The 19,148-nt window shown below is 47.6% G+C and overlaps 1 protein-coding gene across 6 annotated transcripts in view; it reads left to right on the top strand.

Moving 5' to 3' along the window:
* The window catches only part of nhsl1b (NHS-like 1b), a 187,319-nt gene that overhangs the window by 128,420 nt on the left and 39,751 nt on the right, over positions 1-19,148 (top strand). The window contains exon 1 of one of the 6 annotated variants that reach the window (XM_041860384.2): positions 18,780-18,999. The exons of the other annotated variants lie outside the window; for them this stretch is intronic. Coding sequence (XP_041716318.2) covers positions 18,945-18,999 — 55 coding nt within the window. The 5' untranslated portion in view covers positions 18,780-18,944. Of the gene's footprint in view, positions 1-18,779; positions 19,000-19,148 lie in introns of those variants that run through there. 6 annotated transcript variants of the gene reach the window in all.

Below are 19,148 nucleotides of genomic sequence, written 5' to 3'. Positions count from 1 at the left end.
TTTCTCCCTCCCTCCCTCCCCTCTCTCTTCCTCCCTCCCTCCCCTCTCTCTTTCTCTCCCTCTCTGTGTTATGTTCTTTAGTTACCAGTTTAGATGTGTAGCAGGTGTTCTCCAGATCCCCCATAAGCCCCCAGTGGGCACACACACGCAGGTCCAGGGTTTGACCAATCACAGCCAACAGCTCCCTTGTGGGGTCCAGAGGACCTGAGTGCCAGAGGAGCAGGCTTCCTTCTGGAATAGTAATGGCAAATGGAAATGGGCCCTAATGAAATCAGTGGGCTTTTTAGAGAACTAGAGGGGAGTGACGGAAAACTGCATGGGGAATTTGACTCAGGTTAGTTTAAATGAGACTGCTTTGTCTTGTGTCATGCTTCACACGTATACAGTGCTGTGAAAAACGATTTGCCCCCTTTCAAATTTTCTCAAATTTTCTAAATTTTTGATACTGGTGAATGTTATCAGATCTTCAACCAAAACCTAATATTAGATAAAAGGAACCTCAGTGAACAAATAACACAACAATGACATACTTGTTTCATTTATTTCATGAACAAAGTTATGCAACATCCAATGCCTCTGTGTGAAACAGTAATTGCCCCCTTACACTCTATAGCTGGTTGTGCAACCTTTAGCTGCAATGTAGTTGTTGATCAGTCTCTCACGTCACTGTGGAGGAATTTTGGCCTACTCGTCCATGCAGAACTGCTTTAACTCAGCAACATTTATGGGTTTTCCATTTTCCATTTTTTTGTTATTTGTAAACTCAGGTTCCCTTGATCTAATATTAGGTTTTGGTTGAAGATCTGATAACATTCATTATCAAAAATAGAGAAAATCAGAAAGGTGGCAAATACTTTGTCACAGCACTCTCCTTCTCTCTCCTCTCTCTCCATCCCCCCTTCTCTCTCTCCCTCCCCCTTCTCTCTCTCCCTCCCCCTTCTCTCTCTCCCTCCCCCTCTCTCTCTGTGATCTGGTTAAGACTGTAGAGTTCTATTTACCTTGACCTAGTTGGTCATAGCTCTGTGACATGACTAAGGCTGACTCCCCGCTTTAACCACGGTCAGCAACACACCTTTACATCGGACCGTTTGGTCAAGCACCTCTCCTTTATCTAGTCATGGATTAGCATGGCTTATAGCTATACATACACAGCTATAGAAGAGACGAATGCTGAGGAGATGGAAACAGAGGTTGAGATGAAGGATGAGAGGATTTATTTCATTGTTGAAAAACTAGACAATGGTGTCAACCTGTGCCCCAGAAGTTACTGTAAGGGTGTGTGTGTGTGTGTGTGTGTGTGTGTGTGTGTGTGTGTGTGTGTGTGTGTGTGTGTGTGTGTGTTTATATGGTCCCTGCTGAGAGATGGGAACACAAAATAAGTTGTCTTTCCTCTGCCTGATTAACTTTGGGATTTTAACAGGAACAGTCACAAAGACACATTGTTAAACATTAGTCCCACCCCCTACACACACACACACACACCGTTTCCCTTAAACCCACCGTTGGCAGTTTGAGGACAAAGTTTGAGAAAGCATTACGCAGCTGATCTTGGTGGGATAGAGGATTTATCCCAAACAATGTAGTTTTGCTCTCTCTCTCTCCCCCTCATTCTCTCATTCTCTCTCTTGCTCTTTGTCTTTGTATCTGTCTCTGTGTTTCTCTCTCTTTCTCCCCCCCTCTTATAATTTCCCAAAGTTTACATGTCTCTGATGAAGTGCGCTAACTGTGCCACTAGAGATCCTGGTTCGAATCCAGGCTCTGTCGCAGCCGGCCGCGACCGGGAGACTCATGGGCGGCGCACAATTGGCCCAGCGTCGTCCAGGGTAGGGGAGGGAATGGCCGGCAGGGATGTAGCTCAGTTGATAGAGCATGGCGTTTGCAATGCCAGGGTTGTGGGTTCGATTCCCACGGGGGGCCAGTATAAAAATAAAATAAAAAATATGTATTCACTAACTGTAAGTCGCTCTGGATAAGAGCGTCTGCTAAATGACTAAAATGTAAATGTAAGTGTGTGTGTGTTAACTTGCCTGTGTGCCTCACCAAACCCACCTCCCTTCAGGCCTAATTCAGTTACCCTGGCTCTGCCCCTCGTCATTGAATGAAGGGGTAATTGGTGCTGCATGGCTAGTTCTGTGGTTAATGGAGGGATGCCTGCCTTGTGAAGCTCTAATAGGTGACAGTTCCATCATGTGTGGCTAAGACCTGAGTCCTCGTGTCTGTCTGTGACAGGTAGAGACGGGACTAATTTAGTTGAATGTGTGGTGCTAGTAGGGCTTCACACAGTCACATCTGTGTGTGACTTTTACTTAAGGAGTTGATTAGATTATTAGGGCCAAATAACCCTGTGGTTTATTTTCTAAGGTTTGCTGATGCCCCTGTGAAGGATGTAGAGCCCCCTAGTGGTGTAGTGGGTGTATGGCAGGATGCTGGAGCCTGATCGTATGAATTAGATTAAGACAGCATTGCAGTGATGATATATGAAGCGCTTTGGGTATGTATGTCAGACCCTATCAGTATAATATAATAATATATACTTACAGTCATGCATGCATACGTTTTACGTATGGGTGGTCCTGGGAATCGAACCCTCTACCCTGGTGTTACAAGCGCCATGCTCTACCAACTGAGCTACAAAGGACACCCTTACCCCTTTGGTTCTCCCTCTTTCCATCCCTCCCCTCCCCATCCCCCTCTCCTGGGCTGTGCCTGTCACCTGTCTTGTGTTACGTGGTGATGTGTTACAGATGATCGTGTGTGTGTGTGTGTGAGGCGACATTCCATTCTCCCCAGCACTGACACATTGCAGAGAGGGTTGAGGTGAAAGGCCATAAAGAGAGTTAACCTGTACTGACCTGCTGTCTAATAGTATTAACAGCCTGAATATGTTTAGCTAGGTGGAGAAGCCTGTTTACTGCTTACTTGAGTTAATTCCGAGTGCATGTGCGTTTCGTGTGTGTGTGTACGCTCAAGCATGCAGGCCTATAGCGTGCTTTTTGGAGCTTCATTTCCAGGAGGAGGAGGAGTAGTAGTAGTAGTAGTAGTAGTAGTAGTAGTAGTAGTAGTAGTAGTAGTAGTAGTAGTAGTAGTAGTAGTAGTAGTAGTAGTAGTAGTAGTAGTAGTAGTAGTAGTGAGTCATTAGTGCAGTTACATGTCCTCACTACAGCCCTAGCCATATTGAATTCAACCGTAGTGCTGTGTCTTACCCTATTTAGTTCAACCGTAGTGCTGTGTGTAGCCCTATTTAATTCAACCGTAGTGCTGTGTTACCCTATTTAATTCAACCGTAGTGCTGTGTGTTACCCTATTTAATTCAACCGTAGTGCTGTGTGTTACCCTATTTAATTCAACCGTAGTGCTGTGTTACCCTATTTCATTCAGGCCTAGTACAGGATAACAGTGTTTAAGCACTAAATGGCCTGGCTCAAACTCATTTATTTAATTACTTCTCTGATCAGATTGGGCTTTTATCAGCTCCAAGCTGCTTCCACTGAGGTATTTCTGGGTTGCTCACAGTCCTACCCCTCATACAATCAGATTGGGTACTGCATGTTTTAGTGGCCAGAAATTGCTTCAGAGGGGAGTTGCATGATTATTCACAGTATTCACAGTTGTGCATTGCCCTTATAAAAGGGGGTTGAATAATATAATGTTATCCTGTCTTATTCTTCATTCTCAACCCTGGTCCCAGCCATAGAGCCCCAGCCCTTGTCCTAGGTCCCCAGTCATAGACCCCCAGCCCTTGTCCTAGGTCCCCAGTCATAGACCCCCAGCCCTTGTCCTAGGTCCCCAGTCATAGACCCCCAGCCCTTGTCCTAACTCCTCAGCCATAGACCTCAGGACTAGCCCTTGTCCTAGCCCCAATCCAAGCCATAGAACCTCAACCCCCTGTACCCTTGTTTCAAACCCCAGCAACAGACCCTGGACCCTAGGGCTGGGAGTTGCCAGGGACCTCACAATACAATATTATCACGACACTTAGGTTCCGATACGATTGGTATTGCGATTCTCACGATTCTATATGTATTGCGATTCGATACTGCAATTTGATGTTCCAAACATATTTCTTACCATATGTCTGCTGCAGAGAGACGAGAGCATGATCAGTCAGGGAAATAAAAGTGCTGAAAACATGTTGGCTGGAGAACAAGCTATAGAAGATGGAGCACGAGCTATAGGATGACAAATACCAGTTTTGGCACAGGTACAGCCGACTAGCGCTAGCTACCGCTACTTACAATAGCTAAAACAATACAAAATAGATACTTGGATATCAAATATCGATATAATATAATCCTAAAATAATATTTACATTTACATTTACGTCATTTAGCAGACGCTCTTATCCAGAGCGACTTACATTATTTTTTTATTTTATTATCTCTATGTAACTGTATCGATTTTTACCCCCATCACTACTGGACCCCCTACCCTTGTTTCAAACCCCAGCCCAACCTTATCCCCATGGCCCTAGTCTTATCCTCGGCCCCAGGCCCTTTATGAGTGAATCAGCTGGAGGCTCAATTAAGCCTGATTGAGAACAGCCAAGCAGCCTGAATATGCTGCAGCTCCCCTCCACCCTGTAGAGATTAATTAGAACAGAGGAGAGGGGGAAAGAGGGAGGGAAGGAGGAGAGTAAAGAGGGGGATGCCGCTGTGTTTTTAAGAGGCCCTTTTAATTCTGCCGTGCTAATGAGTCGTCCTCACCATGGCAACCCTCTTGACGGCTTCCACTCCTCATGTGTAAATTGATAATGGTGAAAAGCCTTGGGGAAAGAAATCAAATGTATTTTGGTTGTCAGTGCGGAGGTAAAGGCATGTTATTATTGGTCATAAAACTACAGGGGACTCAGTTTACATGACTCAAATTGGTTAAATGGCTGTCGCTTAATTAAACTACTTTTAAATGTTTTAGATAACATTCAATTTCCAATTTTTTCCCGCTTGATTATAAACAATGGAATTGCATTCAGTACTTGTCATTCCATTGGGTCTGCAGTTGCATGTTTCTACCACATGGTGGCACTACTTAACCAAACAGCAGCACCATCACTGCAGACTGCTCTTCTGTAGGGATAGTCGACCACTGTTTTGTCCCATGATTATAGTGCAAAGGTATTGAACTGATGGGGTAACCATGTGTAGCAATAACGCATTTGGAAGAGCCCCTGTAATTCACAGAAATGTTTAATATAATTAAAATTAACATATTGATAGCATTATGTTAACTACCTTAGGTAATTCATCCAATGCTAATTTTCTATCAGATAGAAACACACAGGTTTTTATCATTTAACTCCACACAGAAAAGTGAGGTGTCATGTCAAATTTAATTTCAAAACAGGGTCTTTAATTTGGGATGTTTGATCAGTGAATTACCCTTGTTTCCCGGGGGGACCATTAGGGGGGCCCACTCATTGTATTTGAATGGTGCCTCTCTCTATTAATCCTTCCATCCATGATGGCTCAGATGTGACAGTGGGGTGTGAGAGAGGGAGAGAAGGGTGACAGGTTTTTTATTAAGCAATTTGGGGGTTGAATATGGAGAGGGGGAGGGGTGGAGGGAGGGGTTAAGTGGATTTTAGGGGCTGCCTTTTTCCCAGACAAGGTCTAAGGATCCCCTCCCCTGCAACACACACACAGACAGAGCACCCAGACATGGATCCCCCTGTCACTTTGGACAGATGACGCCAGCGATCCCAGAATGCTTTTAGTGTGTGTGTTCAGTGATACTGATTCCATGTCGATGTGGTCCCAGGAGCTCTAATCTGTCTCTGGCCAGAAACACACACTGACATCACTATGTTACAGCCTGCTGATACTACAGCAGTGGTACAGTGTGTTACTATACAAGTAATGGGTCCTATAGTCCTATCCTTTGCTGTTACTGTGACTATTACACAATATCACCCCTATGGTGCTAACATCAGGCTGACCTGGTTAGGTTCTGGTCAGATTCACACACATAGAGCTGGTTAGAGAGATTAGTCAATACAATACTGTGTTTACAGTGTGGGCTGGGTTTGGCTAGATGGCTACTGCTATTGTGTCCTAATAAACTGAGTGGCATCAGAGACAGTGTAATCTGTTCCAATATGCTATATATGGGGACTGACTCCCGAGTGGCGCAGTGGTCTAAGGCACTGCATCGCAGTGCTAGCTGTGCCACTAGAGATCCTGGTTCGAGTCCAGGCTTCTGTCGCAGCCGGCCGCGACCGGGAGACCCATGGGCGGTGCACAATTGGTCCAGCGTCGTCCAAGGTAGGGGAGGGTTTGGCCGGCAGGGATGTGGGTTCGTTTCCCACGGGGGCCAGTATGAATAAATAAATAATTCAATAATAAAACATGTATGCATTCACTAACAGTAAGTGGCGTCTGCTAAATGACTAAAATGTACATGTAAATGATGGGTTGGGCTCTGCTAGGGGAGTGGGTCACTGGGTTGTTGTGTAGGAAGTTATCATTATGGGTTGGTTTTGGGTCATATTGTCACGATCGTTGAACGGAGTAGACCAAGGCGCAGCGTTGAAGGCAAACATACTTTATTATCTTTAGTGATAATACGAACAAAACAATAAACGATGACGTGACGTCCTAGGTTAAACAACCAAACACGGAACAAACCAAAAGGAACAAGATCCCACAACTATTGTGGGAAAACAGCCTGTTTAAATGTGGTTCCCAATCAGAGACAACCAGCCACAGCTGACACTCGTTGCCTCTGATTGAGAACCACACCGGCCAACATAGAAAATAGAACACATAGAATATACACACAGAACAAGAACACATAGAATCTACACACCCTGGCTCAACATATAGAGTCCCCAGAGCCAGGGTGTGACAGTACCCCGACCAAAGGCGCGGACTGCGACCGCGCCTCAACATAAACCAAACAGGGGAGGGCTGGGTGGGCATTCCTCCTCGGAGGCGGTTCCGGCTCCGGGCTTGCCCACCACCCTCCAATAATCCCCCTGTAGCGCCCCTGGTCCGGTCTGGCCCCGCTGGCTGGAGCTGGACTGGACATCGTAGGAGCGGATTGCTTAAGCTCCGGTGTGGAGCAGCTGACCGGTACCTGACCAGGCACCAGTAACCCAGGCACGGGTTGTGCCGGACTGACGACGCGCATTCCTGGCTTGGTGCGTGGAGCAGGAACGGGCCGGACCGGGCTGACGATGCGCACCCCTGGCTTGGTGCGTGGAGCAGCAACGGGCCGGACCGGGCCGACGATGCGCACCCCTGGCTTGGTGCGTGGAGCAGGAACCGGCCGTACCGGGCTGACGATGCGCACCCCTGGCTTGGTGCGTGGAGCAGCAACGGGCCGGACCGGGCTGACGATGCGCACCCCTGGCTTGGTGCGTGGAGCAGGAACGGGCCGTACCGGGCTGACGATGCACACCCCTGGCTTGGTGCGTGGAGCAGGAACGGGCCGTACCGGGCTGACGATGCGCACCCCTGGCTTGGTGCGTGGAGCAGGAACGGGCCGTACCGGGCTGACGACTCGCACCCCTGGCTTGGTGCGTGGAGCAGGAACGGGCCCTACCGGGCTGACGACTCGCACCCCTGGCTTGGTGCGAGTGGCAGGAACAGGCCGGGCCGGGCTGGCGACGCGCACCGTAGGCTTGGTGCGAGTGGCAGGAACAGGCCGGGCCGGGCTGGTGACGCGCACCATAGGCTTGGTGCGAGTGGCAGGAACAGGCCGGGCCGGGCTGGCGACGCACACCATAGGCTTGGTGCGAGTGGCAGGAACAGGCCGGGCCGGGCTGGCGACGCGCACCATTAGCTTGGTGCGGGGAGCAGGAACAGGCCGGGCCGGGCTGGCGACGCGCACCATTAGCTTGGTGCGGGGAGCAGGAACAGGCCGGGCCGGGCTGGCGACGCGCACCGTAGGCTTGGTGCGAGTGGCAGGAACAGGCCGGGCCAGGCTGGCGACGCACACCATAGGCTTGGTGCGAGGGGCAGGAACAGGCCGGGCCGGGCTGGCGACGCGCACCATTGGCTTAGTGCGGGGAGCAGGAACGGGCCGGACCGGACTGGTGACGCGCACCGTAGGCTTGGTGCGAGTGGCAGGAACAGGCCGGGCCGGGCTGGCGACGCGCACCGTAGGCTTGGTGCGAGTGGCAGGCACAGGCCGGGCCGGGCTGGCGACGCGCACCGTAGGCTTGGTGCGAGTGGCAGGAACAGGCCGGGCCGGGCTTGCGACGCGCACCGTAGGCTTGGTGCGAGTGGCAGGAACAGGCCGGGCCGGGCTGGCGACGCGCACCATAGGCTTGGTGCGAGTGGCAGGAACAGGCCGGGCCGGGCTGGCGACGCACACCATAGGCTTGGTGCGAGTGGCAGGAACAGGCTGGGCCGGGCTGGCGACGCGCACCATTAGCTTGGTGAGGGGAGCAGGAACAGGCCGGGCCGGGCTGGCAACGCGCACCATTAGCTTGGTGCGGGGAGCAGGAACAGGCCGGGCCGGGCTGGCGACACGCACCGTAGGCTTGGTGCGAGTGGCAGGAACAGGCCGGGCCAGGCTGGCGACGCACACCGTAGGCTTGGTGCGAGGGGCAGGAACAGGCCGGGCCGGGCTGACGACGCGCACCATTGGCTTGGTGCGGGGAGCAGGAACAGGCCGGGCCGGGCTGGCGACGCGCACCATCAACTTAGTGCGGGGAGCAGGAACGGGCCGGACCGGACTGGTGACGCACACCACTTGCTTGGTGTGAGGAGCGGGACTGGGTTTCGTCATAACCCTCCACTCCCTCAGCTGCCTACACAGTTCCTCTCGCCGTGCCTCTACTCTCACTTTCTCCCTTATCGCCTCCAGTAGCTCCACCCTCTGAACCACTAACTCCTGCTCCCTCTGGACCAATAGCCCCCTTGACCTGGTGGCCTCCTCACCTAACCTCCTAATACGCCCTGTAGCTGCCTCCTGCTGCCCCGTCGCTCATGCCGTGTGCCCCCCCCTAAAAATATTTTGGGGTTGCCTCTCGTCCGTCCGACGACGACCCTGTTGACGCCGTTGCTCCTCTCTCCGTCGCGCCTCTACCGTCTCCTTCCATGGACGGCGATCCATCCCGGCCTGGATTTCCTCCCAGGTCCAGGACCCCTGCCCGTCCATTATCTGCTCCCACGTCCAGGCTGCCTGCTCCTGGACACGCTGCTTGGTCCTGGTATGGTGGGATCTTCTGTCACGATCGTTGAACGAAGTAGACCAAGGCGCAGTGTTGAAGGCAAACATACTTTATTATCTTTAGTGATAATACGAACAAAACAATAAACGATGACGTGACGTCCTAGGTTAAACAACCAAACACGGAACAAACCAAAAGGAACAAGATCCCACAACTATTGTGGGAAAACAGCCTGTTTAAATGTGGTTCCCAATCAGAGACAACCAGCCACAGCTGACACTCGTTGCCTCTGATTGAGAACCACACCGGCCAACATAGAAAATAGAACGCATAGAATATACACACAGAACAAGAACACATAGAATCTACACACCCTGGCTCAACATATAGAGTCCCCAGAGCCAGGGTGTGACACATATCCTGGTGGCTGTATAGGCTACACGCACACGTTACGAACCGGCTCGTAGCCCGGAACAAAGAGACAACGCGTTGAGATAAAGAAATAACAAACATATTTATTAAATATGGTGGTGGTAATGAGGGGTTTTGAGAGGTGCCAAAACAAATGAACACAAAGAAGCCCCAAAATGCCCCAACCCAAACCAGCAGGGTGTCTGCATGGAGAGCGTCTCCTCCATGTATGGGGGAAGGTGTATTTATCCCCGGGACACACCCAAGCCCAGGTGTGTCTCATTTTGCTGATGACCCTCCCAGCTCCGCCCACCAACATCCTATTAAGGAAAACAAGAGCAGAGAGAAAGAATTCGGCAGACTGAGTGGGAGGATCGTCACACACACGGTGAACCAGCAGGGAGGGGGTCAATGTGATTGGTTGGACAAATCCAAAGTCACACACACACACGATGACTGTCACAGACAGATCCAACAGGGAGGGGTTCAATGTGATTGGCCGGACAAATCCAAAGTCAATCAAGTGCATGGAGAATTATGGGAAATCAACACTGGTCACTGCCGGGCCACCAGACCCAACACATTTACATTTAAGTCATTTAGCAGACGCTCTTATCCAGAGCGACTTACAAATTGGTGCATTCAACTTAGGATAGCCAGTGGGACAACCACTCCCTGAGTCACACAAGTAGGAAATTATCTGAATGACAAGCTCACTTCCTGGTCCTGTGAGGATTGGTCCTCGTGCGGTAAAGGTGATTGGGCCCCCATGACCTCCTGTTGTGGCTGATGAGAGGTGAGGTGCCATGTTAAACTGGGTCAAATGAAAGTGCCTGCTCTCCCCTAATGTAGACATATAAACGCACACACACACACACACACACACACACACACACACACACACACACAGAGGATCTCCCTTCCTCTCTCTTCCTCCTACATTGAAATGCAGTGCAACCCCAAGTGGCTTGCCACTCTGTGCCCTTGAGCTAGCGGAGGCACTTACACTAAATTAACCCAGTCTGTCTGGCTCAGTGTATGAATGAGACAAACGCCTCACTGTTAGCCATGGAAGCTAACAGGCTACCTTGCTGTATCCTGCATGGACACAGTGGTCTAAGCAAGGTCATCTATAGCTAGCTTGTTGGCCATACTAATGATAGCTATGATAATCATACTTATCATGAATCCCACTAATGCAATGATAATCACCTATGGGGCACTGGACAGTGTCAACTTTAGCCTCTGATAACTTCACCTTTTGAATGAACTCCAATGTGTTTGACTCTTATACCTGCAGTATCATACTCTGTCTATACATTTTAGTAATTTAGCAGACGCGCTTATCCAGAGCGACTTACAAGCGCAATTAAGGTTAAGTGCCTTGCTCAAGGGCACATCGGCAGATGTTTCACCTAATCGGCTTGGGGATTCTATCCATCAACCTTTCAGTTACTGGCCCAACGCTCTTAACCGCTAGGCTACCTGCAGCCCTAAATACTGTACTAGACTCTGTGGAACCATACTAAAGCACTCATATCTGTGTGTTTGTATCAGATCACATTTATTGCAGTGTGTGTGAGGTTAATTCAATTAATTGTACTAATGATTAGAGGTTTGTTATGAGGCCCCACATCCCCTATGGAGAGTAGAGTTGACAGCAGTAGACAGACAGACAGAACTGGTGTGAGATGTAGGTCAGGAAAGCAGCGCTACAGCCAGCATACGCCACAATAGAGAGAGGATGGAGGATGGTGTGTGTGTGTTATGTATAGAGGGAAGGAGAAAAGGGAGGCAAAAGAGCGCTATTGAAGACATGCAGAATGAATCTGATTATGATTCTGCACAGTGACAATGACGTGTTAAGACTGGGTCGCCTGTGGAAAAGGAAAATGAAGGAGATTACAGAGCTTGCCACAGACACATACACACAGACACACACACACCGTGGAGTGATCAGTCCTAAGAGGATAGTGTAGTCATATTGAGGGTTCTCAGATCAATATCTATGGAGCCAGACTGGCTGGCCAGTAATGGGCTCTAATGTAGACTGGGGCTCTTTATGGGGTTTCTATATCTTTATTGGACTCGATGACGCTCTAACGTAATAAACCAGTGTTAGCCAACATGACACGGCCATTGGACTATGATAATGGTCATTAAAGAGTAACGGAATAATAACAGTAATGAATTTTGTTTTAAGACACCCTTCAAAACAGCCAAGGACACTAATTTGTAAAATACAGCATCAAACCACTGCAGAGGCTGACACCACTCTGCATTGGAGCAGGTCTATTAGGCTGCGTTTACATAGGTAGCCCAATTCAATTCAACTCAAAAAAAAATCTCAGTAATTGGTCTTTTGACCAATCAGATCTGCTCTGAAGTGAAAAGATCTGAGGTGATTGGTCAAAAGACCAATTAGTGGAATAAATATCAGAATTGGGCTGCCTATGTAAACGCAGGCTTAGAGCCTCCTTATTTGATTAGGCTACTTGCACTTGTGATAGTAATTGACCTGGATATGAGTGCTAGACTGAAATATAAATGGTGGAAGGAGGACTAGTAGGAGTAGGAGTTTCCCACCAATCCATTTTGGGGTCAGGAGGGGAATAGGCAAATGGAGTTAGATTTACATCCTCTAAAAGAGAGGGGGAGAGGTATGCACAAATCACGGGTGACGGGGGGGGAACATAACTACCAGCCTCTCCACTGGGACCGTTACTACAGACGGACAAAGCAGCCGGCTCATAAAATAAGTGCAGCACCTGCAAATAAGTGCAGCACCTGTTTTATTTAACTCTATGCTAACATTTAAAGGCCCCCAGGTTTGAATGTGTGTGGGGACCCATTTAGGTGTTGTGCACCTCCCTGTCACTTGAGAGTCAACATTGTTTGTCTTTCTTTTCCAGCCTCAGAGCCTTGATGGATAAATGTGATTCAGCTCATTGCTTGATTACGCTAACGAGCGCAATGTCTTTCCCTCAGGTATAGTGGAGTGGTACGACCTAGGTTTTCAAAAACATAATGGAGACAACAGATGAATGACAACTGTTGTCCAGGAGAAGTAGAGGTGTTATGGTAAAGTCATTATCTGAATGTCTAGCTAGTGATTTTAGGTACAAAAGTCTTTCCATTGGAGCGGGTGAGTAGAAAAAAAGGTCCATTGTTAGATATAGCCCCTTTTTTGGGAATGAGAGGATCTGATAAAGATCCTTTGTTCAGGGTCCCCCAGAGAGAGATGGAGGTTTATGAGGAGGGCGAAGGAAGCTTGTTGGAGAGACAAACCGGTTTGGTCTGGATGGATGGATGACCATCTGCCATATGTACTAAATGCTCAGGTGACCTTTAAATACCCTGCAGTCACCCATAGCACGGCCATTCACCAGGTCACACACACACACACACTGACACACACACTAGCTTGAATTACAAAGGGTCTGTAGGATCTGCCTGGGTAAAGAATTGATGGACAGCAATGAGACATGAGCACTGACCCTGCTATGTGTGTAACCCAGTTTTCACCATTTAGGCTACAGGTGAGCGAACAGAACTATATTTAACTAAGGATGTGACATGTTTTTTCACACAAGCTTTGACCAACTCTTCCATCTTTATCTTTCCCTCTTCCTTCCACTCTTTCTCTGTACAGGCCTTGCCTCTCCTCTGACCTCCTCTCTCATTCTATCCTCATTTGTTTCCTTTCTCTCAGTACACATGGCTCCTTTGTTCTTTTCAGCACTGAGTGCTTTTATGCCACATCAAGAGATCCTTGGCTTTGAAGTTAGAAACATTTTGCACATATGCAGCTTTCCTCTGGTCTCTCACTATTTCTGTCCTCTTCATTCGGTTTTCCTTTTGATTCCATCTCTCTTTTTCACTCTTTAGGTCTTTACTGTTCATGTTATGTTTCATGTTGTGTTTTTTTTACTCTTCAAAGGAGTATTTCATTTGTTCATACTCACCTATATGTGAATAGCTTTGTATTTGAACAGACACAAAACATTGAGCTCTTTCTCCTCTGCACCAATGGCTTTCTCTGTAGGCTAGATGAAAACCCCTCACATGCAGATGCACATATGGAGGGAGTGAATATGTTAGTGATTGTGTCTTTGGTCTCACCCTGCACTCAAAGCAGGGTGTCCTCGTCTGGAAGGTTTTCTCATGGAGTACAATAGAGCAGAGACCTATAGAGGGAGGCCCCACTCCCTTTCATAGAGAATAATACACACACAATGCAGCCTCCGCTATTGACTTGAATACACATAAAAACTATTTAATTTGTACCAACTCAAGTAGCAGATAAAATGTTAAATATCTTCTAGCATTGCAACACACACGCACCCAGATACACACACACACACACACACACACACACAATGCGGCCTACTTAATCAACCTAAGCGCACAAAACAACTCCTCCACTGGGATGAAATGTTACCAACTAGTAGTCTGAAGTAGATTTTCACTGAGTGTATACAGACACACACACACACACACACAAACTCTCAGCATCCAGCCTCTTCAAATGCCTGCCATTTCCAGCATCTAGTACCTCCCTCTCTATAGTTGTTCAATAGGTGGTGAAAACAGATTGGTGTGTTCAATAGGTGGTGATAAAAGATTGTGTTCAATAGGTGGTGAAAACAGATTGGTGTGTTCAATAGGTGGTGATAAAAGATTGTGTTCAATAGGTGGTGAAAACAGATTGGTGTATTCAGTAGGTGGTGATAAAAGATTGTGTTCAGTGGTGGGGAAAACGGAGCAATCCAAACAGGCTTTTGTTATGCGCTGTGGGCTGCAGTGTAATGCCCTGATTTTTACTATGGTAAACACTGAAGTGTTTGATCTGGGCTATAAAAACACACGGTCACTGAGGAGCGAATGGCTCCACTGTGATTAGTAAACATGTTTGGGTGTTTTGGGTGACGTAGGGGTGGGAGGACAACATTAGGGCTGTTTTACGAAAGAAGTTAAATCCGTTTCGTGTTTTGTTTCCTTGCCACGATACTAACGAGTATCGCTATACCGGTATCGTCCCGGCCCTACTTACAGTAGCCTATGTCCCCTTCTCCTTATTTCATGTCAGATCCCCCTGGCTCACTTTGATGACATCATCCTATCCCCAGACACCCAGGGATACGGTTTGTGTCTGCCTGCCTGTTCCAGCCAGGGTTCTCTTTGGTTTTTCCTCCTTTTGTCCAACAACCAGCCGTTTAAGTTCTGTGAGTGTGTTCGTGCGTGCATTGCTTTTCATGCATGTTTGTGTGTGCGTGCAGTGCGCACATGTTTGTGTACGTGTGAGTGCCGACCGTGATGGAATCCCAGTGCTGACCTCAGCCGGCACAAAAGAGCAGGTCAGTTGGAAAGCCCAGAAAAGGGGGAGGAAAGAGTAGAAGGGGTGAAAATAAAGAAGAGAGGTGGGGACAGAGGGGATAGTATGGTCTAGGGGTCATTCACTGACCTCTGTCTGAGTGGCCTGCTGAGAACAGGAGCACATGTCACTCAAAATGGACTTAGAGAGAGAGTGGGAGAGATGCTATAACTTTCTACTCATCCTCTTTGGTTAGGTATATTCCTTTCTTGTGAATACCGTCCAAAAATGTTCAATTGTGTGTTTATTATGGTTGAGTGTTTCCAAGAGAGTGTGTGTGTGTGTGTGTTGTGTCATGGTGTGGGGGATGCATGGGAACCTTGCACCATGCTAAAGTCATTAACCGGAGAACGAAACTCATGTTTATTTAACCTGGCCTCTGTGTCTGTCCCGTCCCCTCAAAGTGTGTGGACATGCGAGAGAATGTAGCCTAATTTTATTGCAACCTTCTTGCTCTCTCCCTCTCCGTCTCTCTCTTTCTAATAATAATAATAATAATAAGCCATTTAGCAGACGCTTTTATCCAAAGCGACTTACAGTCATTCGTGCATACATTTTTGTGTTTGGGTGGTCCCGGGGATCGAACCCACTACCCTGACGTTACAAGCGCCGTGCTCTACCAGCTGAGCTACAGAGGACTTTCTCTCTCTCCCCCTCTTCTCTTTCTCTCTCCTCCTCTATCTGTCTGTCTCTAGCTAATAGATTATTAATGCCATTGTCCATTTCTCTAAGGGCTGGAAGGCACTGCAGGCTAGATCAAGTTCCTGTTTACTACCAGCTACACTTTCATTCCCAGACAAAAAGAGGGAGGGGGTGGAGAGATGTCCTGCATACTATAAATAATACATTTTCATTCACAGAGAGAGGGAGGAGGGATATTGCGGAGAGTGGTCGGTGGTTTTGTTACTGTTCAGAGATATCAAATCAAAGTATGATATTGAATGTAGGCCTATCCCAGAGTTTAACATTATACCATATGTCATAAAGTTTGTCATATTTGAGTCTTGTGTCTGATACCATATCTACTTTTTATGGTTTATCAAAGTGATGTAGTTTCAGAGATACGAGATAAGAGCTGTAAAATGAACACGAAAGTTTCCCCCTCACATTCTTCTGTTTCTCCCACACTATTTTTCCTGGAGTTTTTGTTTTGCTGTAGAGGGGATGCAAGGTCAGGGTTAGAGCGAGAGAACTGAAGAAAGGGGGTGAAAAGAGGAGAGGAAGGTATTGATATAGATTACCTTAGTAGGAGAGAGCGTGAGAGAGAGAGAGAGAGAGAAAAAGAGAGAGAGAGAGAGAGAGAGAGAATGCATGAAGGTGGAGATTGAAAGAATGAAGGATAGAAATTGAGAAAGATCAGAGAAGGTATAGATTGAGATCTGACATTAGTTGATTGGGGTGGGGGAGCCAGGCAGCCTCATGGTTTTAGGGCTCAGTGGGTCCTCTTCTCTTTTAGTCCAATTACAGAAATACGTCTGAGATCTGACAGAGGTGGGGGGCAGGGTGTGTGTGTTGAGGGATGCTTGGGGCATTTTAGTGGAGGTTTTATAGTCTATAATGTTGAATGGGAGGAAGAGGGGGAGGTGTGTTTGGGGGTGGGGGGTTGGATTCAGGGGTAGACTGATAGAATTGGGACTGGAGGGGATGGGGGTTGAGGTTCGGGAGTTTGTCTGGGTAGCAAGAGGGAGCAGGAGGAGAGAGAGAGAGAGAGAGAGTTGCTGGAAGTTCCATCTCATTACTTGCTGTGTGTGTATGTGTGTGTGTGTACTGGCTAGTTGTGAAGCCGTGTCTGTCGGGTTGCGAGGGAGATCCAAATGAGCTGTGAAAATGGGACAGAGTGAGGGAGAAATGGAGCGAGAGAAAGTAGGAGAGCAGAAGTCAGTCATCATTCACTTCAGCATATTATCCATCTGTCAGCTTCACATCTTTATTACTATGGTTCATTCAACAAGACTCGTTTACTGAAGTTTACCTCTCACTCTCTCACTCATACACATCCTCTATTGTTCATTATCGTTTGTTTAAGCAAGTCTGTTTTCCCATAGGCCTAATTTCTGAACATCTTGGGTTGTAGGCCTTTATATTGGGTTTTAGTATAATATGAATTAATCTGGTTTTATAAAGGGCTTTTCAGAAAGAATGAAGTTCTACACTTCCATTTAAAGTCAATTAGGAAGTCAATAGAAAACTACAAATGAAATATTGTACAGTCAATGGTTGACATGTTGAGCATTTTGGAAAGTGTCTTTCTAGGATCTGATCATCACCTCAGAGTCCATCCCTGATGCTGTGTATTTGTCAAGCCGCGTATAAATACAATCAAATTGTATTAGTCGCATACACATATTTAGCTGATGTTATTGTGGGTATAGCGAAATGCTTGAAGGATTAATATTAGTGTTGTTTTGGGCCTTTGGGGCGTCTCCTCTCCTCTAAGCACGTCTGGGATGGAGGGATGAGGGATGGATAGACGTATAGTCGGGTGGATAAGCCTAATCCTGGAGATGTGGAGTTTTCTCCTCCTATAGCAGATCTACTGGTCCCTCTGTGTTCAGAACAATAGGCTCTGTAATCACTGGTGTCATAGCCGGCTCGCGTTTACACATTATCTTAATACTGTACGTGTGCCAGATGGTGTGATGCTCACCCCAATCACAGAACACACCAGGAGCCCCACACCAAGCTTGGGGAGTCATATCTATATATATATATGAGAGAGAGAGAGAGAGAGAGAGATTTGCCAAGGAGTAACTTGCAGAATGCTTCTCTGTGTGAATCTGGCACAGCCGTGGCAGTAAACCTGTGCGAATACACAAACACACATACTGTACATACACACACACACAGCATTGTGAATGTACACTGCAAAGAGTTTCAGGAGAGGAGGAGACAAGAGGTTAGAAGAGGAGGGGGGGGGACCTTTTACCCATAAATTCAACAATCATTTGCAATCCCATTCAAGCTCCAGTTTCAGCCCCCTCCCTGCCCCCATCTCCACCCCCCCATCCATCTGGGACGACATAAAGGAATAGGGGGGAGTAGTAGGGACTGGCAGAGAATTTAGTTTGTGTGTAGTGCTGTGTGTGTTTTTGTGTGCATAGTGCTGTGTGCGTACGTGCGAGCGAGCGTGTGTGTGATAGACCCTGAACAGAGTGGACAATAGGCGGATTGTATGTGATCTATATTCATGTGGCACAGATTCACTGGCCGTGTACTAACAGCAGGCTGGCTGATCAGAGACAGGGAGAGGGGGGAGAGGGGGGGTGAGAGAGCGAAAGAAAGAAAGACAGAGATAGAGGGAGGGAATGACGGAGAAAATGATCAGAGTTGTGGTGAGATGAAAAGGACCATACACACAGACATTCAGTCAGGAACAGCTATGGTCTCTAAGAAAAGTAAACAGTCCTTTCTTGCATCATAGTACAACAGTAGGTGGAGTCCCTAACTACTAAAGTCTACTAGAGGAGAGGGAATATCAGACCAGCATAGACCTCCTGGGGAAGTGAAGAGTTCATAAAGACTTAGATAAACTCACAGTGGAGATGAGAGAGAGAGTAGGCTAGCCTATTTATTCTGTATTTATGAAATCCATTTACCTTCCAGTTAAATATATTTACTCCTGGTCATACTGTACACCGTGTTTGAATCTTTAAATCCTTAGAGTCCTGGAGAGAGAGAGAAGAAGAGGGAAGAAGAGGGAAGAAGAGAGAGAAAGGGAGGAATGGAGAGAAAGGGTGCGAGAACTCCATGGTAACCAAAGCACAGGGGAACAGATTCGACACCCCTCCCGCTGTGTGTGTATGCGCGCGTTCCTCAAAGGGCTGGGCAGCGCCTGAGGTAGGAGGGGTTGGGCAGTGTGTGTGAGGGGTAGGGGGGGAGAGGCTCATTGTGAACATAGCAGACACACACACAGAGCTGGGCCACCGTATAGAGTGAGTGGAGAAGAGCAGCAGCAGCACTCGTTTGTCCTGTCCTCCTCGTCCCTTCGCTCGTGCCTTACAAGGACTTTCTGTTATTGTAGAAAAATAAACACAGACTGGAATAATGGTGTTTATCGGGACCTCGTTAAAATCTGTCATTAAATACTTCAAGAGGAAGGGTAAGAGAAACACTTTGGTTTCATTTTCTCTGCCTGTCTTTCCTTTATCTTATTACATGTATCATTCATTTTCCAGTTATGACAGATCAAGTGTCACTTTCTTTGAGAGGGCTTTTCATAAAATGAGTTTTAGTTGTGGTTAATTTTAC

The sequence above is a fragment of the Coregonus clupeaformis genome, chromosome 33 (genome assembly GCF_020615455.1).
Source record: "Coregonus clupeaformis isolate EN_2021a chromosome 33, ASM2061545v1, whole genome shotgun sequence".
Taxonomy (NCBI): Eukaryota; Metazoa; Chordata; class Actinopteri; order Salmoniformes; family Salmonidae; genus Coregonus; species Coregonus clupeaformis.
The sequence above is the reverse complement of the archived record's forward strand: the minus strand, read 5'-3'. Positions and strand labels throughout refer to the sequence as shown.